General features: G+C 40.4%; 3 protein-coding genes across 7 annotated transcripts; 1 reads left to right on the top strand and 2 right to left on the bottom strand.

The window, feature by feature from the left end:
- The first annotated feature begins 141 nt into the window (after window positions 1-141).
- On the top strand, window positions 142-10,996 carry agpat9l (1-acylglycerol-3-phosphate O-acyltransferase 9, like). 3 transcript variants are annotated; one of them, XM_019888573.1, is made up of 14 exons: window positions 142-253; window positions 1,548-1,723; window positions 2,216-2,282; window positions 4,863-5,011; window positions 5,090-5,235; window positions 6,131-6,205; window positions 6,295-6,384; window positions 6,462-6,555; window positions 8,341-8,456; window positions 9,109-9,164; window positions 9,334-9,419; window positions 9,649-9,777; window positions 9,879-9,958; window positions 10,195-10,996. In XM_019888573.1, the coding sequence occupies exons 2-14, from the start codon at window positions 1,580-1,582 to the stop codon at window positions 10,301-10,303; spliced, it is 1,341 nt and encodes a 446-aa protein (XP_019744132.1). In that variant the 5' UTR covers window positions 142-253; window positions 1,548-1,579; the 3' UTR covers window positions 10,304-10,996. The 3 variants fall into 3 exon arrangements, with proteins under 3 accessions (XP_019744132.1, XP_019744134.1, XP_019744141.1); XM_019888575.1 differs by having other exon boundaries at window positions 148-253; window positions 1,511-1,723; XM_019888582.1 differs by having other exon boundaries at window positions 149-253; window positions 1,558-1,723.
- A 2,120-nt stretch (window positions 10,997-13,116) lies between these two features.
- Window positions 13,117-15,227, bottom strand: myl7 (myosin, light chain 7, regulatory). Its single transcript, XM_019887602.1, has 7 exons — window positions 15,103-15,227; window positions 14,942-15,043; window positions 14,802-14,877; window positions 13,828-13,932; window positions 13,673-13,751; window positions 13,543-13,591; window positions 13,117-13,453 (listed from the first exon to the last, which is right to left on the bottom strand). The coding sequence occupies exons 1-7, from the start codon at window positions 15,103-15,105 to the stop codon at window positions 13,349-13,351; spliced, it is 519 nt and encodes a 172-aa protein (XP_019743161.1). The 5' UTR covers window positions 15,106-15,227; the 3' UTR covers window positions 13,117-13,348.
- Window positions 15,228-15,907: 680 nt separating this feature from the next.
- Window positions 15,908-25,176, bottom strand: gck (glucokinase (hexokinase 4)). Of its 3 annotated transcripts, none has more exons than XM_019887577.1 (10): window positions 23,629-25,176; window positions 22,063-22,225; window positions 21,821-21,990; window positions 20,632-20,751; window positions 20,461-20,556; window positions 19,767-19,866; window positions 19,495-19,678; window positions 18,590-18,745; window positions 18,044-18,277; window positions 15,908-17,552 (listed from the first exon to the last, which is right to left on the bottom strand). In XM_019887577.1, exons 1-10 carry the CDS (start codon window positions 23,635-23,637, stop codon window positions 17,405-17,407), a joined length of 1,380 nt encoding a protein of 459 aa, XP_019743136.1. In that variant the 5' UTR covers window positions 23,638-25,176; the 3' UTR covers window positions 15,908-17,404. The 3 variants fall into 3 exon arrangements, with proteins under 3 accessions (XP_019743136.1, XP_019743123.1, XP_019743131.1); XM_019887564.1 differs by lacking the exon at window positions 23,629-25,176 and adding an exon at window positions 22,297-22,944; XM_019887572.1 differs by lacking the exon at window positions 23,629-25,176 and adding an exon at window positions 22,297-22,614 and having other exon boundaries at window positions 21,821-21,975.
- Window positions 25,177-25,388: the final 212 nt, after the last annotated feature.

Here is a 25,388-nt window from a genome sequence, read left to right as displayed (position 1 = left end):
TGATATCACGGCACGGCTCTGTCCTAATAAACGAGTTTTATTTATTAAGTTGTGTTTAACACCAAGCAAGCATCGGTCGTGTTGCTTTGACGCCGTTGAACGCAACTCGTTGAACTTTGGCACGCAAGTGGTGAAATGGGCGTGCCCAATCCGCTTAGCGTGCAGTCTTGTCGCGAGTGAGTCAAGAAAGCCAAGCCGAGTTGCAGTTTCCCTCCGAAATAATGACGCTTTTCACCACAAGGGACGAGCCGAGGTAGGAAACATCCAAAAAATGTTGACTGTGCAACGTATTGACGACTCGATTGAGGAAAACGTTGCATGTTTTGTCGGTTTAAAAGTGATCGCTGACGGCTTGTCTTGTAACTTGTAGCTGTCCTGAGTGCAGTGCAGTGTTGTCCAAGTATTAAAGTTTATGAAGTGGTTACGAAGAGCAGCATTTCACAACTTTTGTTGAACCCAAGCGAATATTGAACATTAAAAAAATAAAATAAATCACACCACCAAACAAAAATGTCAATAGTTAAGTGTTTCTCTTTTTTTCTTTTTTTAATACACAAAGTGACACTTTAAAAATACTTACAAGTTTTCCAAGTACACTTTATTGACAAATAACCAACATTTCAACACAGTGGCAAAGTAAACTAGTCTACATGCAATACCAGGCAGTCTTTCTTTCTAAAAATTATACCTGTATTTATTTTTGTAAATCAACATTGAACATTAATGCGGCACTTAATGCTTAAATTAAAATGTATTGCAGAAAATGTTCATTCAATGATGTTTTTTTTTTGGTTTAAAATCGTCACTGTTATTAAAGAGTAAAATAAAATGTTTTGTACTGCACTTGAAAAAGTTCAATACAACTGAACCGTAGTTTGCTGGATGTCTTCTATTACAGTATATCATGTCATCCGCTGACGACGAAAAAAGTAAAAATCCGCGGACCGGCGGTTGGGGACCCCTGCATTAGAGTGTCTCGCTTCTCTGATCTATTGCCCTTTTTGTGAATACCCCATGGTTCAATTTCCTTGTTGCTTTTGTCCCTGTTTGGGTTTTTTTTAGGCCTAATAGGACCCTGAGATCTCGAAAACAGTTGACTTTACCTCTGATGTCTTCTATTACAGTATATCATGTTGTTATCCGCTGATGACGAAAAAAGTAAAGAAAAAACTATTTTGACAAAGTAACAGAAAATACAGAGATAAGCATTTTAAAATATAAGGAGTGAAAAGTCATCAGGAAAATGAATACTGGAGCCAAGTACACACAGTACAAAATGTATTTAACAAGTAACAAAGTCATTGAACTTCTTAATACTGCTCTTGTTTCAAATGAATCACGTTGCAAGAATGGCACCAGGATACCTTCTGCCATCTAGTGGAAGGGCATTGAATTGTTCTGCTTCTCACTACGTTGCTGGCATAGATAGATGAACAATGATACTTTATTTTGTCGTCAATCAAGAATAATTTTCGCACCAATGAAATGAAGTTTGGTGATTTTTCAACAGCAGAGTAGCTGGAAATCACTGACATTGAGTGTGACGGCTTCTGATAGGCTCTAAAAAGAAGAGTTGGAGATGGAGGACTTTTGGGCTGTTGTGGTTTGGGCTGGGAGGATCTGGCTGTGCCTGATCGTCAGCCTCATTATGATCCCTGCCATGTTTGGCTTCTCACTGGGCATCTCGGAGACCTACATGAACATCTTGGTCAAAATATTGGAGGTACAGTACTTCAAATCTAGGCTCCAGGTTTTTTTTTTGTGTGCTTTGGTTAAAAAAAAAAAAAAAAAAAACTGCATCTACGGTTAACTGAAGATTTTAAATTGTTCGTGTGCATGTGCGTGTGCGTGTGCGTGTGCTGTGCGTGTGCGTGTGCGTCTTGGTCAAAATATTGGAGGTACAGTACTTCAAATCGAGGCTCCAATTTTTTTTGTGTGTGCTTTGGTTAAAAAAAACTGTGTGTGTGTGTGTGTGTGTGTATGTATGTATGTAGAGTTGTTTGTATCCGCCATGTATGTGTGTGTGTATGTAGAATTGTTTGTATCCGCCATGTATTTAATTAGCTGACGACCAGTCCAGGGTGGACCCCGTCTCTCGCCCAAAGTCAGCTGGAATAAGTTCCACCTTATCTGCAATCATGATGAAAACAACTAGACTATCAAAAAAAAAAAAAAAAGAACAGATAGGGTAAAAACTTTTTTTTTCTCTTATTAGTGGGCCACACTAAAGTTGCAGAAGGCAACAACAGAAGAACATGCACTCAAAGCTTCTGCATCCAGTGGTAAGTACAATCGATGGATTACAACGCGTACGCGCTGTTCACGCGCCAGGTTTTTGCGATATAAAAATAAATAAATACATAAAATGACCCACACAATTCAACTGGAAATGTAAAAAATATCCTTCGGAAAGGGGCAGTGAGAAATAACTGTAAGTACAATCGATGGATTACAACGCGTACGCGCTGTTCGCGCGCCAGGTTTTTGCGATATAAAAATAAAAAAAATGCATAAAATGACCCGCACAATTCAATTGGAAATGTAAAAAATATCCTTCGGAAAGGGGCTGTGAGAAATAACCAGATCATGTGGTTGAACTAAGGTGCACGCCCTCTTCTGAGTGGGGGCGTGGCTGTATGCAGAATCAACCAATCAAACTTATGTTGAATGGGATTCAGCACAGACTTGTCACATTTTAAATGAATTTCATTCATCGGCTCAAGCTATTCTAGTGGCTTTTTGCTGACTTTTAATTTCATTTTGTCTAGCAGAAGCCCAACTGGTTTTTGGAGTTTGCATGGGCCGATATTAGATTCTACCGGTGTGACAACGGTGTGTATTAAAACTACAGCTCTAAAATGACCTTTTTTGAAATATCTAGGTCAATAAAAACAGTTTTTCCATTGAGCACAATGTATTGTATTTGCTTTTTTTTTTTTTTTTTTACTTATTTATTTTTCAGAGGACAATGCACATGAATTAACAGAAAAAATGCATCTGAGTTTGTTTGTATCCGTGCGTAGCTGTTGATATTACAAAAACCTGGCATTTGAACAAGTAGATTGATCACTAGGACTCGCTGGCCCTTTAACAATTTTTTTTTTAATGTATTTATTTATTTCTTTTTCCGAGGACAATGCACATGAATTAACAGAAAAAAATGCATCTGAGTTTGTTTGTATCCGTGCGTAACTGTTGATATTACAAAAACCTGGCATTTGAGCAAGTAGATTGATCGATAGATAGATAGATAGATAGACAGACAGACAGATAGATAGATAGATAGATATTGTGAAATACGGAGGCGCAGCAACAGACGTGCCGCAACGTGCAATTTCTTCATGTGGTTCGAGCCAGGCAAAGCATGCTGAAAGACCACAAAAAATAAGATGTAGCAACGAATGTGGCTTTCTTTGCAGGCAGCGATCCAATCCAATCCAATCCAAGCTGAAAGACCACAAAAAATAAGATGTAGCAACGAAATGTGGCTTTCTTTGCAGGCAGTAAACACAAGTCGCCGTGTGCGTTTATGACAGGCCACAGGGTCAAGTTGCGGAGGGAGCTATCTCACAAGATGCTATTACTCAACGCCGGTATCACGCATGCTGTGGTAGACCCTTTGTAGGAAGGAGTGGGGGGGAAAGCGTTTTACAGTCAGTGCGCATTTCAAATCCTCCCGTATGGAGAATTATTTTGGGCCATGGCCCAAGATGAAAAGAAAACCATGATTACGCCACAAGTTAAAAGTCGTTATCGTGCGAGACTAAAAACAAAGAAAGAAAGAAAAAGTTACATATATTTTAGATAAGTCCCATATAGTCAAAATGAAAGTTGTATGTATTTGTGATTAGAGTAATATATTTTCCAAGTGAATACTGGCACATTCTTAAGAAAAAAAATTGCGCAACATATTTTGGAGCGAAGTTTAATTTATTTAGAGAGAGAAAAAAAGTTTTTTTTGTGATTTATTTTAAAAAAGCATTTATCACTCGAAAAACCTTTTATATCACGATTTGGTAAAATGAGTATGTTTTCACACATCTGTAAACGTGGATATTATTTTTACAAATTATTGATGAATCTAAAAGTATTGAAAATGGCTCTCTATGAACATTTGGTGTTAATGGTTGAACAAACGTGATGTTTTTGGGGCTACCCGGAAAAGTGGTGATTTTGGATGTGCATATTTTCAAGATGAAAATAATAGTTTTGAGCAAAGCCTGCGTTTTCCGATTTAAAAAGTCGTACATTTTATGAGAACCGCAGTAAAAGAAAGAAATGGATATTTTTAGATAAGTATTTTTCAAAAATGTCTATTTACAAGACTGAAGTTGCAATTTTCTAAGAAAAGTCTTTTTTTTTTTCTTTTTTTTTTTTGATTAAGTATATTATATTAGAGAAGAAGGTTATAAGATTTCGGGATTGAAAGCCACAGTTTCCAGATAGCCTCCTCAAATGTTTTTAGACTTGCATCACCCCTTTCTATGAAGAAAGAAACAAGCTACGTCAGCTTCCAGCGCTTGCAAAGTGTCTCACTGTTAAATTTATCATTACATAACCCAGTCTTGAGTCAATATAAAAAGCATGTGTGCTTAAGCGGGTAGTAATGCACCAATAATTGCACATTTGTCCAACTGTGATTGGACATTTGAATCTATGCTGTTATCTGTCATCCTGGATTTTGCCCTCTCTGCTATCAGTTGAAACCAGATCAACTTTTGTGATGACATCTTTCAAGTGGATTGTCACTTTTGCTCGCCCCGTGTTGTGTCGGGTTAAGCTGACATTAAAATGCATGTGCGATGTTGAGCTGTCTGAAAATGTTTTTTTATGTCATTTATGTGTGTGCGTGTGGGTGTCAGCTCTCATCCAGAGGGAAGACGGCTCCATGGAGAAAGAGTTAGAGGAACTAAGACGAAGTCGCCCCAAACCTCCAGTGGGCGGCGATTTCACACTTAGCGACTGCTTCTATTTCACCCGCCGAGGAATTGAGAGCATTGTGGAGGATGAAGTATGACCCGTGACTTTGTTTCACGTCATGAACAGCAGTTATCATCCGAATTTTTTGAAATTCAGCTTTCGATTGAAGGTGACCCAGCGGTTCACTTCAGAGGAGCTGGTGTCTTGGAACCTTCTGACCCGCACCAACAATGACTTCCAGTACATCAGTCTGAGGCTAACGCTGGTCTATGGACTTGGCATTTTTGTCCGATACTGCATCCTCGCACCTCTCAGGTTTACACACATGATTTAGTTATTGTTGTTGTTGTTGTTTTTGATGTGTCCCTTGGGTGTCTTTGAGGAAGCAATACCACTATAAAGGGAGTCCCGGAGACATAACATCATAAGATTCCATGAAATAAAAATTTGCTCCTTAGTGTTGGGGGTAAAATAGGAGCTGTAGGCTCTGTTTCATACTATAATCAGTACTCTGCATTACCATGAGACAGAACTTCCTCCTTAAAATTAGTTATTTATTCATACTATTCCTTAACTGTTAAAAAAAAAAACCTTAGATCAATAATCATAGAGTTTATTATATTAGACCCACTCTTCAGGCTGGACCATCTAATTAAAACTCATAAAAGGTAATCAACATGACACACTACAGTATTATTCATTACTGGCTCTGTTAGTATGACACATTCTCTTTTTGAGAACATTGAAATGCTTCACTTTTTCAATTTTTGACACAGAAAGCTTTACAAAACTCAAGTCTACTGTGGACAAGACGGAATAATCGTGAGCTCGACGTCATTGAAGTATGCCGATTGCTGACATACAGACACCTGCGTCTGCTCAAACAACACAAACACACTTAAGAAATCACATTCTAGCATTCTCGACTGCAGTGAAAGCATTGACAATTAGAAGTGGTCTAAAGAGGCTACGATAGAAGTGTGTCCATCAAAGTAAGCAAAGTAATGCCTAACGGCGGCCAGAAGATTAAAATCAAGGTTCCTCTCGGTTAGTGTTCCATCAGTGTAACCACAAACCGAAAATGTGTTACTTGAGTTTAAATGTTCACAGGAATAGAACAATTGGTTCCAGGCTTTTTTTTTTTTTTGTTGTTTTTGTTTTTTTAGAAAACTGTCAGTGTTGCAAACCACGCATTGCGTTCTCTCCTCAGGATAACTCTGGCCTGCATTGGCCTCACCTGGCTGGTCATCGGGACATCTGCAGTGGGGCTGCTCCCCAATTGGAGGTAGCTACAAACCACACTCTCAACTATCCCTTTGACTTTTTATGATTAGCGTCGCAGTTTTCAATCTCATGCTCTGTATCTGTTGTCAGGGTGAAGTTCTGGCTCAGTGAGTGGGTCCACGTCATGTGCTACAGGATCTGTGCCCGAGGCCTCTCCGCTGCTATCCGCTATCACAACAGGCAAGCGAAACAGAGACAAAATGCTGCAAATGAAGGTCTTTGATTTGTCTTGACACGCTTTCCTTTTGGTGCATCAGGGAAAATATACCCCAAAAAGGAGGCATTTGTGTGGCTAATCACACCACCCCCATTGACATCGTGATACTCTGCAATGATGCCTGCTATGCCATGGTAAGAAGGGGAATACCCATTCATGACCTACATTTTAGTCATTCCTAGACGAGATCGTTTTAGTCCAGCTTTAGTTGACAAAAAAAAAAAAAAAAAGGATTCCTCATTAGATGCACATCACATAACTCAAATTCAACAGCTATTTTTTGACAAAATACTATTATGATAAGAAAATAGAATGGCCTCAACTATCGAACAAGTAAAACAAAAATATGATTTAGTAGCATATTAACCACATGACGAGCACCCACCCTGTACTTCAGCTTTCTGATCTTTCTTTTCGAGCACTGGCCAAAACTATCATGTATATGGAGTTTGTTTTGTTTGTTTTTTTTTTTGTTTTTTTTGTTTTAATTTATTTCATTGGGACAGTGCACATTAATCAACACAAGAATAAACAGTGTAAATGCGCCGGACTTAGCATAAATGTTAATTTTCAGCAGTAGTCCCAAGGCAGGTTTCTAAAATAACACAGTGAGACACATAAACTTTAAGACCACAATGACAGAAATAAAAACCAAATGAGTAAGACATAATGAAAGAAGGCAAAGCAACCAATTGATTTTGCCCAGGTTGCAGAGGTTGATGTTCAGGTAGCTCAATTAGCAATGGATGTAGCCCAGATAGCCTAGCATCCAGGTGGTTTATGCTCTGTTGTAATGGTCCTGGGTTTATTTCAACATCGCCAGCAAGAAGCAGAATCAACAGCAGGTGCACAACTCTCAGGAGAGGTTTAGAAGATGCTGGCAGTTCATGTTTACCAGGTGGAGTCCTAGCATGGCCCTCACCCAGTATTCTTGTAAAGAGAAGATGTTGGCTCACCTTTACTTGTCAGGCTTGATCACTGGTTTTATCCTTCCTTTGTTGAAACGTTTGACACAGCAACAGGTCCAGAGTTACACAAACAAGTAACAGATGGGCTGATGGCAAAACCCCTCGTCTTTGAAGGTTTCCTAAGCGCTTTTGTGACTGTTCCACAGCGGCCATCTTTGATTTAAAAAAAAAAAGATGTGTATGTGTGGGCCCCCCAACTTGATTGTAAGCATGCTGCTAACGTTACAGAAGCCGAGTATGCTGTTCATTTCAACAGATGGGGAACAGGAACCTGTCTAAAATGCTACATTTACCTCCATTTTTCAGTAACTCAAAATTGGGTTATTAAGACAACTTGCTGCCTGGACAGTAACACACACACAAGGTAACGCATTAATGTTAGCACACACAAAGCTAACTTTAGCCTGAAGATGACTAGCAACCCCTTAATGCCAGGAGTTATGTGGAAAACTTTGAGCTTCATAGGAAGTTTTTCACAAGGCACTTGTTGAGTAACGTGTAAGATTTAAAAAGTTACAAGTCCTCTTAAGGTATCTTCAAATGAGCGCCTGCGTGGCAAGCGTGCATTTTCAATATCTGACAGACCAACCTTTAAATTTTTGATCGTCTTGTTTCGTCAACGGAAACTTACGCACATCTCATCGTCTTTCAGTCATCAAAGAGTTAGCTTGTCACTGACATGTTGAAAAGAAAAAAAAAAAGGTTATCAATGAAACCATTCAATATGGTCAGTAATGAAGAAAACCACACCGTTGGGAGTCTGTGTAGAACTCAGGAAGAAACGCAAACTACGCACAGGAAGGCCATAGCCAAGATTCGAAACCGGAACCTCAGAACTGTGAAGTAGACAATCACTAATCACTCTATATTTGTCCTGGCGAAGATGAACACGTGACTCTTTCTTCTTGTAAACCATGTCAAAAGTGTGCAAAATCAAACCACGTGTGTTAGGTGGGCCAGGTGCACGGAGGTCTCATGGGGGTGATCCAGCGGGCCATGGTGCGATCCTGTCCCCACGTGTGGTTCGAGCGAGCCGAGATGAAAGATCGTCATCTGGTGACCAAGAGGTCAGTTGCACATATTTGACCCTCCGTGCTTGCCATCGCTTTCCTAAAGTTCCTAAAGTTGTGATATTACAATTAAAAAAATATGTCATTTTGCAACAAGTCCACATTTTATGTGAAAAAACGAATTCTACATTGTCATCATGTTATGAAACAACAAAACAAATGACAAAGTTGTGGTATTATGGCAAAAAACAACACCCCAAGGTTTATAGCAAGAAAGTTGAAATAGTATGAGGAAAAAAAAATCCAGAATGATCCAAGACTAAATAAACTATACTACAAGAAATATCACAATTGAATTTTATTTATAAAAGAAAAAGCGTACATATTTAGTAATTGAATTAAAATGTCATGCTTATAAAAAGTAAATAAAAATTACATCTCAAAAGTATAAAACAAGACTTAAAGATTACATTTGAATGTCGTGACCCTTTGTTAGATGCACTTGGTTATACCAGAAATTGATTCATGTACCGCTAGAGGGAGCCCTCGTACCACTACTGGCACGCATACCACACTTTGAGAATCACTGCAGTAAAGCATATATTTGCAAAAATGAAAAATGGTTACATTAATTTGTTTGTTACTTAAAATTTCCTGTGCTGTATTTAAACTGGCAACAGTTTCCATGACCTCTCTGTGTCACCCTCAGGTTGAAAGATCACGTGAATGACAAGACAAAGCTCCCCATATTGATATTTCCAGAAGGCAAGTTGAAACGCCGGTGTGATGTTTTTCTTGGTAGCGTCACTGCAGGTTGTTATTTCATCTCTGAGTGATGACGGGTACGACAGTCCATAATGTGGTTTTGGACCTCACGCATACACATGCTCTCCTTGTCTCACTTTTGGATGTTGTTGCTGTTTGGTGTCCATAGGAACCTGTATCAACAACACGTCAGTCATGATGTTTAAGAAGGGGAGTTTTGAAATTGGAGCAACAATTTACCCCGTTGCCATAAAGGTATTTCGGTCACTTGTTTTGTCCTGTTTTTTTTCTGATCATAAGGATTCATCGCCATATTTTATTTTACATTTCATGTTTTTGTATGTGAACGCTTTGATTTGGTGAATCAAATCGAAACTCATTTTCTGATTCAAACCTGTTTTTATTTCGGCCCAAGTAATTAGCATATTATTGATTTTTTTTTCCCAATTTTTTTGATGTTATTCTCTTGGTTTTCCAATCCCAGTATGACCCCAAGTTTGGAGATGCCTTCTGGAACAGTTCCAAGTACAGCATGGTGAACTATCTGCTGAGGATGATGACCAGCTGGGCTCTTGTCTGCAATGTCTGGTATCTACCCGCCATGCATCAACAGGTCTGTGCAACATGTCACTGCATATCAGACACACACACACACACACACACGGACACACACACGGCGTTAGGCCGAGACGTTGATTCTAAACTGGCATGCAGGAGGGGGAAGATGCCGTCCAGTTTGCCAACAGAGTCAAGTCAGCCATCGCTCACCAGGGAGGACTCGTGGACCTACAGTGGTAAGACATGACTTTTGTTTATTTGGTGTGTTTTGAAGTCAGGAGACAAAGAGTCGCTTTTAAAGTCATACACGCTCAGAGTTACAGCTAATACAGTGTAGAGTGTGAAGCTGGTGACAACAGCCATACTTACAGCTCCTATGCACATTTTCTTTTTGAAATAATGCACAGTATTTTTTGATCAGCATACTCGATGGGATAATCGGTAGAATAACGGCTTGTAAAAATATTCACAGGGACGGAGGCCTGAAGCGAGCGAAGGTGAAGGACTCGTTCAAGGAGCAGCAGCAGAAGCAGTACAGCCACATGGTGGTGGGAGATGACAGCAGTAGTAACAGCGACTGAGAAGATGCCGCCAGGACCAGACGGCTCCCCCCTCACCCCCAAAAGTCCTCTCCTCGCGACCTGGACGGACGTGCTTTCACATACTGTGTCTTGCGCAAGTGCAATAGTGAACTTTGAGGAGATGAATGGCGAATGCGCTGCTGTTATTTCTATATTTCTTGATCTTGATTGTCATGATGTTGAACGTAACTCATTGAATACAAAGAGAGTATTTGATACAAACACCGGATGCCTGATGACCACTTCATGTGCTGCTCTGTTTTTTTTTTGTTTTTTTTTTTCTAAATTAGAGTTTACAAATGTTGCCATCCCCTAATTGGCCGGGATTTTTTTTCTGGTGCATGACATGAATGTAGCAGCATGGTGTCGTAATGGTTCTCACCGCTGAGGTTCTCGGTTTGAATCTCAGCTCTGGCTTTGCTCTGTGGAGTTTACATGTTGTACCCCCTCTATCGAGAACTGCTGGAGAACATTAAATGTACACGGGAAAACATTGTGATACACAGTCGCACATAGACCAGTTTTCATTTGGTATTTGGAAATAATGCCACTCCGTTTCTAACATGCTCCAAATTTTGACATTACCCACGGATTCCTAAACAGCTGAAACAAATTGTGATGTACGGCACGTAAATAACACCAAACTTGACAATAAATGTGCCGGATGCAATTTGTGAGGTGATTAAAGTAGAACACATAAGTGGGACTTTTTGGTTGGCCGTGCGATGGAGGCTTTGCTGCATATTTGGTCCTCGACGTCTTCCGTCTTGTGCTGTTTTTCAGTGTCGTTGCCTGAAAACCAAATCAAGTGTTAGTATGTTGGGTAATCGTGCGGGATGCATGTTATTGATCGGGACTGACGGGCACCTACTTGAATTATCGGCACTGCCTTCAGTGTCCTGAAACATCAACAGATATCTTCAATATAAGTACTGTATGTTGGGGGTGGGGGTGGGCTTTTACTTGAAGGTATCTCTTACCTCTGTTAATTTACGTTTGTTTTTCTTCCTCTGTTCCAAATATCTGGAATTTGATGACAATAATAACAATGACATGCCAATGTATTGACCTTGAAGTAAGTCCAAAACAGTTGGTCACAATTTTGAATACAATCATCTTCAAACTACAGTACTTTACTACTGTAGTCGTTTATTCGATTTATTTATATCTGTGTCAGTGGTTCTCGCCATTTTACACCAAATTAACTTACAAATATTCGCCCTCTGAGTACCACCGTTGTTAACAACATTAAAAACCCTGTATCCTGAAATCTGAGATTTGTTTCTAAATGCATTATTGCCTTCACATCAGCGATGGGACGGATAAGTGGCAGCCCGCAGACTGCCCACTCTGAGTAGCTCTTGATTACTTATTGAAAATAGACAATGTTTAGTGTAGCTGAGAAGTCAGGACCAAATTCGATCAAAAAATATTGTGTCTGTTAGGTAAAATAGGCAGCTCATTGAATTTCATCACTACCCATCTGGTTAGAGACACTATTTGCCATGAAAGATTTCATCCAGTCGCCACTACAACAAAATTCCAAAAGTAGACAACAGCGATTGTTTATTTAAATTTTTTTCCCATGTGAACCGTTGACAGTTCGTTTGAAGTGCATGAGAAGTCGTTACATTTCTGTCCTCCAAAATCATAAATACATTTGCTCCATGCGCAGCACTTTGTATACAGCGGTGGTTGTTTTAAAGTGCTCCATAAATACAGTTTAGTTGAGTTGAGTTGCTCTATCGATACAAGTTGTCAGTAACCTTCCCACCGTTGCAGATATGAGTCGCAGTTCCTGTGGTCAAATTTGGCCGCCGTCTTCAGTCCATCCGGCGAGCCTACGTCCACTCGACCCGACGCTCCAGATGCAATCGGCATCTTGACACGCAGGACCCGGACGCCAACCATACGGGAGAAGAACTTGCGCTCATTTGGATGCAGCCCAGCAGTCCATTTTGTCATGCAGGATTTCAAAAGATCCCTGAATTTTTTGTTCTTTTTTCTCAGTGAATGAGCAACAAGTAGTGGCCTCTTTGAGTTCATGTGAGGGGTTTGTTTTCATATCCATGGCAACTGTCAGGGGTGTTGTAAAAGGGGATTGGCGGTGCAATTGGGGTGAATTTGAGAATGTGTAAAATTGGATCCTTGACACAGAATAAAAATGAGGACCAAATATTTGTGTTGTCATAGTGACTAAAGTCTTCAACAGTGATGGATGCACTGAAACAAAATCAAAATAAATGTGTTTTTTTTAACTTGCCTATATCTACTGCTCCTATTCATTCTTATATATAATGAAAATGATTCAAAACATATAAAATATTTCTACAGAATTTGTAACTTGTCACTGCATTTTTTTGTGCTTATGTTATCAAAAATATTTGGTGATATTTGTTATGAAGTAAATATTTTATATCACACACATACAGAAGAGATGACCTAGTGTACAAAAATTTTATGAATTTGTATAATGAGCAAATATTTTTTTCACTAAATCTACATTGGGGTTTTTTAACTTGTGTGTCTTTCTTCTGATAAAAATGATTTAAAAAAATATTTCAAAAAATCTGCATCATAGTTATCTTCAGCAAAATCTACTGACTAAAACTTGCCTGTATGTACTTACCAAGGTCTAACAAATTAATTTTTAAAAAATCGGCTAAATTAATTTTCTCAATAAAGTTGCAAAAACTTGAAATTACAAATGTATTTGTAATTTTTACTTATCTCTGGGTATACTTTCTTCTTATTTTCCTTTTCACTGTATATAACCAAAAAAAAAAAAGGATGCTAAAATTTGAAGCCTGAAGTATTGTGGAATTTTCCATCCATTTTTAATGTGGTTCAACATTGAGTGGGGTAGTTGAGATTCGCTGTTTGGGACTTTTGAGCTCATGCATAAATGTGTGGGTGGTATGACAAGAAAGTTATTTGAAACTTGGAAGAAAAAAATTACAGAGTTATGGAAAAGATTGACCCTGTTGTGGACAGTACAGTTACAGTATTTATTCCAGCGATTTCAAGGACTGTTACGGGCCTCGTTCAGGACTCTTCCTTCTCATCTCCGTGTGTGATGATGTAGCAGAGGGACTTGTAGTCGATGTTTCCTGTCGGGTCGATGGGAGCCAGCGCAAAGGCCTGATCTACCTTTTTAAGTAAAGTCAGAGGGAACATCACTGACGGCTCACAGTTGGAAAAAAATATATATTTCAAAGGCTGAAAGAATATAAACCGACCTCCTCTTGTGTGAATTTATCCGCCTGGTTCAACAATAGTCGACGAAATCTGGACCAGATGAAGAATATACCGATTGAGCTTGCATTAAAAGTAAATAGAGTGTGAGATGGGTGGATTGTCAGGACCTACTCTTCCTTGTTGACAAAACCTGTCGCGTTGGGATCGAACAGCTTAAAGGCAGCGAGTATGGTGTCCTCTGGATCAGTGCCTGCAGACGAATCACGAGCAAATCACAACCCGGCATCGTGGAAACGATTCTTCTTGGCAATGAGATCAATTCTCACCGTTGAGTTTCTCGCCAAACAGGGACAAGAAGACGGTGAAGTTGATTGGTCCTTTGCCCTCGTTCAACATTTCATCCAGCTCCTCTTCCTTCACGTTGAGCTTTCCTGACACACGCAAACACGTTGAATGATGTTAATTTTGCATTTTCTGAGTGTAGAACGGCGGCTCTGCAAGAGGGAGGGATGCGTTGCTGAGGGTGTGGTCACAGGTGACTTCAATCATGCCCAACCAAAGGGGCTCCTTTCATTCCTTTTTAAAGCAGCAGCCTAATAGTGTACTAGAGGCTCGACATGCCAGAAGCCCAGTTGCAACGTGGCGTGAACTTTTGGAGCGCACCCCCCCCCACCCCCCCAGCCCTTTTAAACATACAGTGCATGCATTTTTCCGACTTATGTGATGAAAGGATCACAATTTATTTAAAAAAAAACTCGTAAAAATAATCAAAATGAAGTCCTAGTGGTACACATGTCACAAAGCCTCCTCATGGCAAATTGCTACAATACTATACAGAAATAAAATCATCTGGATCCAGATACATTTTTTAAGTAGTCTATACATCTACTTTGTAAAATGTATCGGAATCCAGATGATTTTATTTCGTGCAGCCACTTGACAAAATAAGTCCATTCAACACACCGTTTTTTTTTCTTCAGTATAATTCACTTACAGCATATTGCACTTTTAATGTAAATATATTTGGATTTTATCTGAACCATTTCCTGCACCCTGTAATCTGATAACATGATCAGCCGTCCATTGTCGTAACTGCTGTTCTTTATACAGGCGCAGTGTTCAAAATGCATGATGTTTCATGGCTTACCATAGTTTGAAATATATCTTTTTTGGATAAAACCTTTTGTTTCATTTTTAGGACTTCTAGCTACTGCATTTTAATGTTGTCATAGTGATGGTACTTGGAAAGGTGATTTTTTTTTTTTTTTTTGTGAAGCACGAGTACAGAAGAAAAGCCTACCCAGTTGTGCATAGGTCTCCTTCAGGTCTTGCTTCTTAATAACACCATCTCTGTCTTGGTCGATGCAGCCAAAAGCCTATCGAAAACAACAATGGAGCCCTTCTGATGCGTTCTCTTAATTGATGTGTTTTCGTACTTACCTCCTTGAACTCTTGTATCTGGGACTGCTCAAACATGGAGAAGACATTGGAGCAAGCCTTCTGTGCTCCTCTCTGTCTCTTATTGGACGCTTTCTTGCTTGCCTACATCATTTATAACGTTAAAATCATATCGTGGATCTTGTGTTTTTCTGAATTCTTACCATGACTGCGTGATCCCGCGTGGACTCCCGGCCTAGGCCTGATGCCGGGGTGGGTTTTATGCGGGGCCAGTGTTATCTTCTCCCGCTTATAATAACCAGTGGTGGGAGCGCAGACCCTTACATGGATACAATTGCTGTCCGCGTGTCGCCGAAGGGAGCTGATAAGAGGAGATGCAGGATTCCACCGGGCTGGGGAGTGGAGATATGCCAAGTAGGGTGGGCCAACGAGAGTGACCCTTGATGCTTGACAGTCCTATAATTTTGCTCGGCTCAGATTGTGACTTCAAATAACGATAAATCCATCAGTAATCGTTACCAAGTAAATGGATGGCTAGATGGATGGATGGATGGAGGAAATGCAGTAGTTCCAAATATGTTCTGAAATAGCTCAACAGTTTGAAAGCAAAATGTGGAAATTGCAGTAGTTGTAGGAGTAGTAGTTGTGAAATGAGCTGAACAATTTGAACTTTGAGTGGGTTCAATTGGTCAAAAAATGTGGAAGGAGGAAATAAATGTTCCTAAAATGTCCTGAAGGAGTTGAACATTTCAAAGCAATGGCTTCAAACGGTCAAGACGTGGAATTAAGTAAAGTAAAACTGAACTCGATCCTAATTTCAGAATTTTACTGTGAAAAATCTTTAAATGTTAAGAATGTGGTTAAAAAAAAAAAAAAAAAAAAGAACATGCGAACTTGAGATTCAAAAACAAACCCCCAGATCAGTGAGGCAGATATGTATGAAATAGCGATATCGTGGTGGGTCATATTTGTGGTGTGGTATTGATAAAAAAAAGCGTCAAATCGCTGTGTACTTATGGAACTTTTATTTTTCATCTTGACACAGATTTTCTTGATGCATTGTAGACCATTTTCTACCAAGGCTGTAGCCCAAACTGTATTGTTACATTATTGCTATTGTTGCTCCAACCTATAATTGACTGCATGCTGTATTCTGCACTACACAGCGATTCTCAAAGTGTGGCAGTAGTACCACTGATGGTCGTCGGGTTGTAGTTCACTTTTTGTACAATTTTCCTCTATTTAGGCACAGTGTTAATGTTTTCAACTGTGCATAATGGTAAAGTAATGCACAATCATAATATGATTTTCATGAACACTTAGACCTACTATGCTACTGTATTTTAATGTTGGTCATGATGGTGGTACTTGGAGCGCTCAGTTTTTTAAAAAATTTTTTAGGTTGCACTTGGTGAAAAAGCTTTGAGAATGACTCAATTGGAATATCGTAGAAAAGTTCATTTATTTCAGTAGTTCAATTCAAATAAATGAAACTCATGATTCAGTCAGTACAAAGTCAAATGCTTTCCTTTTCAGGTCGTTTCCTTCCCAATTTGTACATTGTACTTTGATGGTCTCTAATTTCATAATTTGGAAACATGGTGATTTAAGCCTTTTTCGTTAGCTGTAAACTACAGTCATCAAAATTGTAAAGAATTAAATCATGAAAAATTCCACTTTATAAACACAAAGTGAAATATTACAGGATTTTTTTTTTTTTTTGATGACTCGACATATGAGGTTCACTTTTTGAGCAGAACTACTGAAAAAAAAATTCCGCACAATATTCTTATTGAGATGCACCGGTATTATGCTTATATGCCAATGGAAATTACCCAATACTCCACAGACAGCGACTGTCAATTACATTTTCCAGAAAGCGGTATTGACTGAAAATGAATATGACTCCACAAGACAGCAACGTGTTTGATTCAGTCAGATTGTTTTCTTCAACATATGTATAATAATATCGAAGCTTATTTTTAGATATCAACCAGTCACTAGTCCATAAATCAGTAGAAAAAAAAATGAACTGCCATCTTAATTTCTTCTGAAGAAAAAAAAAAGAAGTGGCTACTACCGGACAATCTGAGTTAATATCACGATACGGTGCCTTTCAGACTTGCCCGTTTTACACGAAAAAGTGGAGATTTTCCATTGAACTTAATTTATATTGTGTTAAGTTGATGTTATGTCGTTAGAAATGCATGTCGGTCAAGCTTCCATACTTTTATTTCTACAAGCAGCATTTGATGAGCATATGGTGGTCCTGAAAATAGCGATGTGATTGAGTTAGCAAGTTAACTGTGTATTGTTTTGCAAATATGTATACTGTCGTGCCTTGAGATATATCAACAGATATTTCACTATGATGGAAATCCCGTGAACCTTCCTAGTTGCCGTCTTCCTGTGCTCTCAAAAGACAAATATGGATGCAGCATACTTTTTTTTTTTTTTTTTGGAGATGTCAACAGTCAAATTCAACGGTCTTGCCAGGTCCACCTTTCACCGCGCCAGCATGCTGGCCGCCATCTTGCAGGCCACCGCTGAAATGAGAGCCGCCCCTCGACCGCTTCCTTCTTCCGACTGGATGAAGGTAATCTCACAATGTGGCGTCAGCTCTCTGACTATTTTGTGGAACCTGTCACGAAAGCTACAAACAAATAAACAAACACCAAACACATTTAGCCTCATTAAAAAGAAATATTTTGATGGTGTCAGCTACTAAGGAGTCAAGTCCGAGACAGGTCCAAGACCATCAAAATGTGGTCTTGAGACCAAGACCAGTCTTGAGTGTTTCAACACCAGTCAACAGTATAAGTTATTATTTTTGGTTTGTACAGTACATTTCAGTCTGTACTTTTTTACTTTTACCTAAAGGGGAAGTCAAGTCAAAAATGTTCTTTGCAATATGTTCTATATGCCCCTACTAGCCTAAAAAGGCACTCTGTGCAGTATTTCATTTGTAGAATAGGAATTAAGTCACAAAATCCACCTGATTTATCCATTTTGTCATTTGTTGTTGACTGAAAATGACATGGCAGTTACTCAGGGCTGGATTTTGCCACAAATAATTTTGTACATGTGTATAGTTGACATAAGTAGAGAGCGTGAGTATCTTGGCCTTCTCCGTCCATTTCTCACCATGGGTGCATCTTGTAAACGGAGCCATCCACACCCACGGTGATGTTGAGTGCCTCCAGGCCACGTCGTTCCCTCATCAGGTTGATGACGCCAGCGAGGCCGGCGGCACACATGTGGGCAGAGCGAGTAGAGACGCTCTCGCAGACCAGACCCACGATGTCGCAGTCCAGCTCGGACGGGAGCACACCCATTGATGACAAAATATTGTAGATGTGCTTCCTGTCACCCGAGTCACTGGAAAGGGTCATAAATAAATAAATAACTGGGAAAAATTGGGTCATATTTTGAGCATGAAATCCACCTTTTTGTCAAGAAAATGTGGTGAAATTCTGAGAATAAAGTCATACATTGAAAGAATGGATGGTAATGTTTTCAAACACCCTAAATTAGGTTGCAGTTGAGGGGGTTTTGTGGCAAAAAGCTGAAGGACCCAAGTGCAGTGAAGCAAGGAGGCGAAAGAGGTCAGAACCTCTTCCAACCTTTTTTTTGGAAGGGGGCTAAAATTCTGCCGTTCTTACGAAGCTTACCTTTGACCCTAATGCTCACCTTTCCACCTGCGAGACATGTCTGGTCTCGAAGCTGCCGCGCGTCTTGAGCATCTCCGAGGCCTCGCCGTTGAACAGCAGGTTCTCGTTGACCAGCTTCATCATGACGAGCCTCACCAGCTCGCCCATGTACTTGCCGCTGATCAGCTTCTCAAAGCTGCAGGGGAACACGGGCCCAAAAAAAACCCCCAAAAAATCAGTCGGGCTTGAAACCGACACAAGCAAACACAAGACGCTCGAAAAGGCCGAGTGACGTTGGCTTCAGCGGCTGTCCGGCATCAAAGGTAAACAGCCATTAGGCCGACAGGCGCTGTGGCGAGCTCATTAATCTGACACCCTCAACCAGAGGCCGGCCGCTGACGTATGAGGCCCCGCGGCCATCTATAAACATCCTTCAGCAAGAGCAGCCCGTAGCTGAGCAACCAGCACCGGGAGCTCAGGTGAGCGTTGGCTGAGCAGTACCATATTGCGCTAATTGATGCCCAAAAGAAGAGTACCCAGGGAACACAGATCTCCACCACATCCGTGCTTCCAACACAAAACAAGGTCAATCAAGACACGGATGAACTTGTCTGGCCTTCACAGAGTCCTGACCTCAACCCAATAGAACACCTTTGGGATGAATGAGAACAGAGACTGAGAGCCAGTATTATTACTGTCCAATGTCTAAATTAAAATTAACCCTGACAGGGACAGCGGTTACTACAGTGGACAGCTTATCATGTTAGCAGATTAAAGGGTGTATGAAAGGGGTAAAAGTCTTTTGTTATTTCCATCTAAAACAATAGACTGTACCGACTGTACAAATGGACTTTAACTTAAAATTTGGCCAATTTATAACTAATTTGGGGTTTCAGTGTGTCTGTGATCCATATTTGGCCTGTTTGACACATTTGTCCGACTCACAGCTGCTGTCCAGGGTTGATGGAGGTCTCGTCCACCACCCTGTCGTACTCCAGCCTGAACTCCTCCAGCTCGCCGTTATCTCCAAATGCCCCCCACTCCGTGTTGACACACATGCGGCCCTCCTCGCCTTCCACCAGCTCCACCGTGCTCATCTCCTCCATGTAACAAGCGTTACAACCCGTACCTGAGAAACGGAAACATACAGGAGGTCATTTGTGTTAAGCCATGTGAGAAGAAAGGTTTCGGACTCATTTGTTGTCATCATTTCATACCAACAATCATTCCCACTTCACAGCTGCGGTCTTCGTAGTAGCACGAAATCATGGTGGCCACTGTGTCATTCACCATGGCAACGACGTCCATCTCAATGTCCTGAATGGCATCACAGTGGCAGTCAGTGTTTTGTTTTGTTTTTTTTGTTTTTTTTGGTGCAGCCTTCCATCCAGTTTGTATAGCACTTGTTATCTTTAAGGTCGTGTAACCACAAATGCATCCATCCATTATCCGAACCGCTTTAGAGCGTCGCGGGGCGTGCTGGAGCCTATCCCAGCTGTCTTTGGGCAGTAGGCGGGATGCACCCTTAACTGGTTGCCAGCCAATCGCAGCATTACCACAAATTAAATGTCATATGGTAAGATTTTAAAAGCCATAGTATAAGGAAAATAAAGCTTTAATTTTCAGAGTTGTGATTCAATGAGAATAAAAATTGTCAATATGTGAATTTTTTTTTTTTACTTGAGGGCAAAAAAGTAGCCGTATGAGGAAATAAGGTGTATTCATACAAACATGAAGTCTGATTGATCTTTTTTGAATTTGTCATACAATAAGGGAAAAAAGTTGTCATTTCACAAAAATAATGACAGTTAAAAAGAAATTCTGACACAATCAACAAAATACTCTTGCATGCCCGATTTTACTTTTCCTTGGTTCTGATTGTTCCAAGTGTTTCCTTGTGCACAAACGTACCCCTCGTCTCTTGATAGCGTCTCTGAGCAACCCCACGACATTGTTCCCCTCTGCCCCAGAGGCCTTGAAACCTTTGGTCCAGTTGAGTAGGATTCCCTGCACATGCACAAACATGGCTGGGACTGTACTATACAAAAGGTAGATGACGAGAAGTGACGTCAATGGTGCTACCTTGTCGATGTCCTCGTGACGCACCGGGAAAGAGAAAGTAAAACCCAGAGGAAGTTTCTTGTGCTTGATGTTGTGCTGGTCTAAGAAGTTAGACATGCACTCTGCGATGTAGTCAAACAACTGTAAACAGGAGGACAACAATAGAAAGTGTAGAAATGATTAACAATTAACACAGGCATATATTCATTGACTGTTTTATACTGCTACATGACACACATGCTATTGGCTTGCCCATTTGTGGCATTTCCTATTATTAATGTAACACCAAATTTCAAAATTATGTGGTGGTTTTAAATACGCAGCGTGTAAGTCACTTTGTTTTATGTTTAGTTTGACAGCAAACTTAAGCAGGAGTGGCAATAAATGGCCTTGAAGCCTCTTTTCAAACAATTGTCGATGAGTGAAAGCTAACCAAGAAATCTGTTACCAGGTTATCAATATAACAAAAGAATACTATTTTTTGCTATTAACTTTTGCTCAGAAGAAGCAAATTTCCCCTGTCAGGGGTTACTTCGACAAGTCACTCGCATGACACATTCTAAAAACAGTTGAGTCAAAAATAAGCCGATTTAGGTCAAAAAGTCAAAGACAAAAAGACAAAAAGTCACTTAACTCCCCAAAATATTAACTTTTAGGCTTACTTATTTTACCCACAAAGTTCATTCAAATAACCGACAAAACACATTTTTTGAGAGCAAATACGTGGTAGCTCTTTGCAGTACCCAAGTTTGCTAATATGCTGTCAAGTCCCTCAAGTCTACAGAGAGAAAATATTTCAAGCTAAAGCTAAATATTCCAAAACAACAACCCACGTTTTGGGGTGTGTTGCCTTTCTTGACCCAGTTTTGACCACTGGATGCTCTTCTTGACTAATTTGATGGGGTTTTGAATCTCAATCCCATTAGCCAAAGTCAGCAGTGTTACACACTGAGCCACATAGCCACAATAACCCATGTGTGAGAAGAATATAACATGAAATTTACTTTAACTTCAGTTCACTGGAGACCAAGTACAGCTCTTCAGCTTGCCAAAATCCAATCCTTAATCCAATCTGCTTGGTCAAAAATAATGGAACCAAATTTGGGTAAAAGTATGCCAATGTGCTCAAAGTCCACAGCTACCTAGCTAGCGAGTCAGGAAAATAACTTTTCTTTATCCGATGAAGCGTTCACAGTCCCATGGGTCTCACCATCTCTGCAGTTCCCGTCATGGCATCTTCAGGAATGGAATACATCTGGTTCTTGGTCTCGACCTTCCAGCTCCTCTCTTCATCAGCTCCCACCTTGACTAGCATCACCCGGAAGTTGGTCCCCCCCAGGTCCAGAGCCAGGAAGTCACCCACCTCTGCCCAAACGCAAACTTCATGTAAATACACAGAAAGGCGACGAGTACGTCACGAGTGAGAGACATGATGATGTGACGGCAGTTTACCTGATCCCTCGGGGGTGGAGCAAACGTAAGTGGGCAGCATTTTGACGCTGGCCACCTCGTGCGTCTCTAAACGCAAGCCTCTGTCCATCTCACGCCGCATCCTTTTCATGATCTCTTGCAGCTCATCCTTCTGCAGCCTGAGCTCGGACAAGATTTGATCAACCTGCAGATAAACCGCAAATCAAGACCATTCCTCACAAGGCAACATTAGGCCGGTCATAAAATCTCGAGTACCATGAAGTCATGTCTATCAAATACACAGCTGAGGCCACTTGACGTCTTGACCATCTGCTCCAGACATGAGCTCACGCATGGCATCTTCACCAGCAAATGTGTTTCTAAAAGTGTAGTGAGTGTCCACGGTGTACGTGTGTGTGCATATGTGTGTGTGTGTGTATATGCAGAGTCTGTCAAGTCTGCATGCCAGTGTGGCATTGGATGTTTTTATGCTAAAGGAAAGTGGGCCGGCTCAACCTAAATGCAAACATCACAGGCCCACGCCTTCCCCAAATCGCCCCATCTATTGCGTACACACACACACACACACACACACACGCACATTTAAACTTAAACTGTAACGTCACGACTCACAAGTACGAGATGTACTTTTTCATTTTAACACAACTGATTCAATATAACCATTAGGAGTCTTTGAGACTTCCTCACTGCACTTATTTTTCATAAATCTTCATTTTCATTGTATGAAGTAGATGTTAAGCTGTTCGAAATGCGCATTGGCCAAGCTCTTATGATATGCAGAGAGTGAGCAATGACAGGAAGGACATTTTTGGCTAACGTTAGTATTTAATGAGCACATAGTGGACCTGAACTAAGCAAGATGATTCACTTAGGGAGCTGACTGTGTTCTGTTAAATAGATATATCTACATTTTCTGAAAGATTTAAAAAAAAAATCTTGATGCTATGTGACGCTTGAAAAAAATTCTGCTACACAAATGATGAAATATAAGTGAAAATATTTATTTTGCAACTATTGACAGTTTTATGTCACTGAAAACACAAGATTAAATTTTTATTTTGGAAACGTGTTTGTCTTCATATCTTCTGATGAATGATCTGCTGGAGAATGTTGTCAAATAAATACATTCAAAACATAATTATTATAATAGTAAAAGACACAAACAAAAGAAGTCTGTGTCACTTTCAAGAATGCAGTCAGACTGCATGTGTTCTGTTTTCTGTCTTCTCCTATGTGTGCACCAACTTTTTCCGTGCAGCATGGTTGCACAATATACAAGGAGGGAGTGGGGGGGGGGGGGGGGGGGGGTACGGATCTATTTGCAAAACAACAAAAAAAAAAGCATCTAAAATTAGCAACAGTACAGGATTATTGACCTGTAAAGTTAACTATGGCAGGCAACAAGGGAAGACCTTCTGTGCTTATCGGGCTTACTGCGTGACCTTCTACCCTGCTGATTAGTGAACCTTCCCACAACCTTGACACAATGACACACACAAATTTGATGTAACATAACAAAACATAACATAAGATAACATAACTCACTAGGACGGACGGACAGACAGACAGATGCTTTCATTTATTTACCTTATCCATTGTACGATGATGAGGACGTCCTGCCGATCATTGGTTCTCAGCTGCCCTCCAAAGATTTTCGTATGCTTGTTATTAAATTTGAACTGTCCTGTCTTGAGATTCAGTTGCGCTTGTGGTGTGGGTGTAGGGGGTGGAATGGACTTACTACATTTTGAACAGCAGGAAGTCAAAGCACAATTACATGACTAGCGTATTCTTAAAAAAACAAACAAAAAAACCCACATGAGATCTTTAAAGCAGGATGAACGAGTAATGGATTTATCCGCACTGATGTCTCGTGTTAAATCAACGTGGGAAGATCATCACCTCCATTCTGAGAAATATCATATGATAGAATTGGCAGTCTATTCATCTCCATCCCTCTTATTCCAATTTGAGAGTTTTTCCACACTGGATGAGTCCCGAAAAATTCTCCTATTGTGAAAATGAATTTGTATCCCATCCATTAAATCCAGAGATGCATTTTGGAACACACATAAAAAGAAATAAACCAAACAAGCTGCCGTTTCAAGTTTTTTTTCCACGCTGTCGACGCAAGCCAAGCTCGAGTTCTAGGAAAAGAAGGATGATTGCCGCCTTCCCAGCTGGCCTGTCAAACATTTGCACCCAAAACCATCATCCAAGTGTTGCCTTGGAAACGAATTATAGGCACACGTGTGCCGTCGAAAACACTCACCGCTGAGGTAAGTGGCCAGCAGGAAATTGTTAAATGGAGCAAAGCTACCGGAGAAAACATCAATTGCTACGCTTTGGGAGGGGAAAAAAAGTTGACAGACACACAATTTTACAAATAATAACTAGGCTAACTCATCATACAAAGAGGGATGATTATGATTTTTGGGGGGAGGTGAATAATCATTCCATCATTATTAATTAAACTTGTTATAAAAAGACAATCCCTGGAAATTCTTGATGATTTACCATTCAGCTGGCACCTTATCGTGGTCAAGGTGTTTTTGTGTCCTTGATGAGCCTAGAAGCTAAATTGTTGAGGTGCTTTGTGTCGCCTGATAGTGTCACCCAGAGCAAACAAGACCAAGGTGAGGGTCCAGACAAGGTCTGATGGGGCTCAATGACAAGGGCCTGGCGACTGGTATGCACCCACGTGACTTGGCCAGGCACAGATCAAGGAGACGATGTCGGTCCTCTTTCCCATGGGCTCACCGCTCATGGAAGGCGCAAAGGGGCTTGGGAGTGCAGTGTGAGCTGGGCAGCAGCTGAAGGTGAGGACCTTGACCATCCGCGTCTCCATTGTTGAGGCGGCCTACCAAAGCTGCGGGTTTGAAGTGGTTGGTGACTGTGGTGGCAGCAATCCCCGAACCTGTTGGTGGACACCGGAAGTGAGGGATGCTGTCAAGATGAAGAAAGGTTTATATCGGGTATTTTAGGTCATTGGGATTCTGAGGCATATGATGGGTACTGCCAGGCCAAACAGAATTCAGTGTTGTTGGTCACTGAGGAAACAACTTGGGTGTGGGAGACTACATGAGGCCGTGAAGAATGACTTCCAGACAGTTTTGAGGAACTTGGGTGGTGGTATGACATTATATTTGTATTTTAAATTTCTATTTACATTTGTACGCAGTTTTTGTGTTCACGTACACAATTTTTTTTTGTACGTATTGTGTTGTACTTTGCATTATTGATTACGATTTGCTCTTTTGTAAAAGTACTATGTAAATAAAGGAATGAGAATAAAAGATTTGAAAACATTATTTTCATATACATATAGCCTAATGATGAGAATAATA

Source organism: Hippocampus comes, unplaced genomic scaffold (assembly GCF_001891065.2).
Source record: "Hippocampus comes isolate QL1 unplaced genomic scaffold, H_comes_QL1_v1.1 scaffold155, whole genome shotgun sequence".
Taxonomy (NCBI): domain Eukaryota; kingdom Metazoa; phylum Chordata; class Actinopteri; order Syngnathiformes; family Syngnathidae; genus Hippocampus; species Hippocampus comes.
Note: the sequence above shows the minus strand (reverse complement) of the source record. Positions and strands in the feature narration are given on the sequence as shown.

Coding starts and splice junctions, on each gene's coding strand:
- gck (XM_019887564.1), bottom strand. CDS start 22,497: ATGCCACACTGGCATGCAGACTTGACAGACTCTGCATATACACACACA. Junction 20,752..21,820: donor TGACGGGAACTGCAGAGATG/GTGAGACCCATG, acceptor TCCTGTTTACAG/TTGTTTGACTACATCGCAGA. Junction 19,679..19,766: donor TGAAGTGGGAATGATTGTTG/GTATGAAATGAT, acceptor TCCGTTTCTCAG/GTACGGGTTGTAACGCTTGT.
- myl7 (XM_019887602.1), bottom strand. Junction 14,878..14,941: donor AGATACAAGAGTTCAAGGAG/GTAAGTACGAAA, acceptor TGTTTTCGATAG/GCTTTTGGCTGCATCGACCA. Junction 13,454..13,542: donor ATAAATTCACACAAGAGGAG/GTCGGTTTATAT, acceptor TTACTTAAAAAG/GTAGATCAGGCCTTTGCGCT.
- agpat9l (XM_019888573.1), top strand. CDS start 1,580: ATGGAGGACTTTTGGGCTGTTGTGGTTTGGGCTGGGAGGATCTGGCTG. Junction 6,385..6,461: donor GCTATCCGCTATCACAACAG/GCAAGCGAAACA, acceptor TTGGTGCATCAG/GGAAAATATACCCCAAAAAG. Junction 6,556..8,340: donor ATGATGCCTGCTATGCCATG/GTAAGAAGGGGA, acceptor CACGTGTGTTAG/GTGGGCCAGGTGCACGGAGG.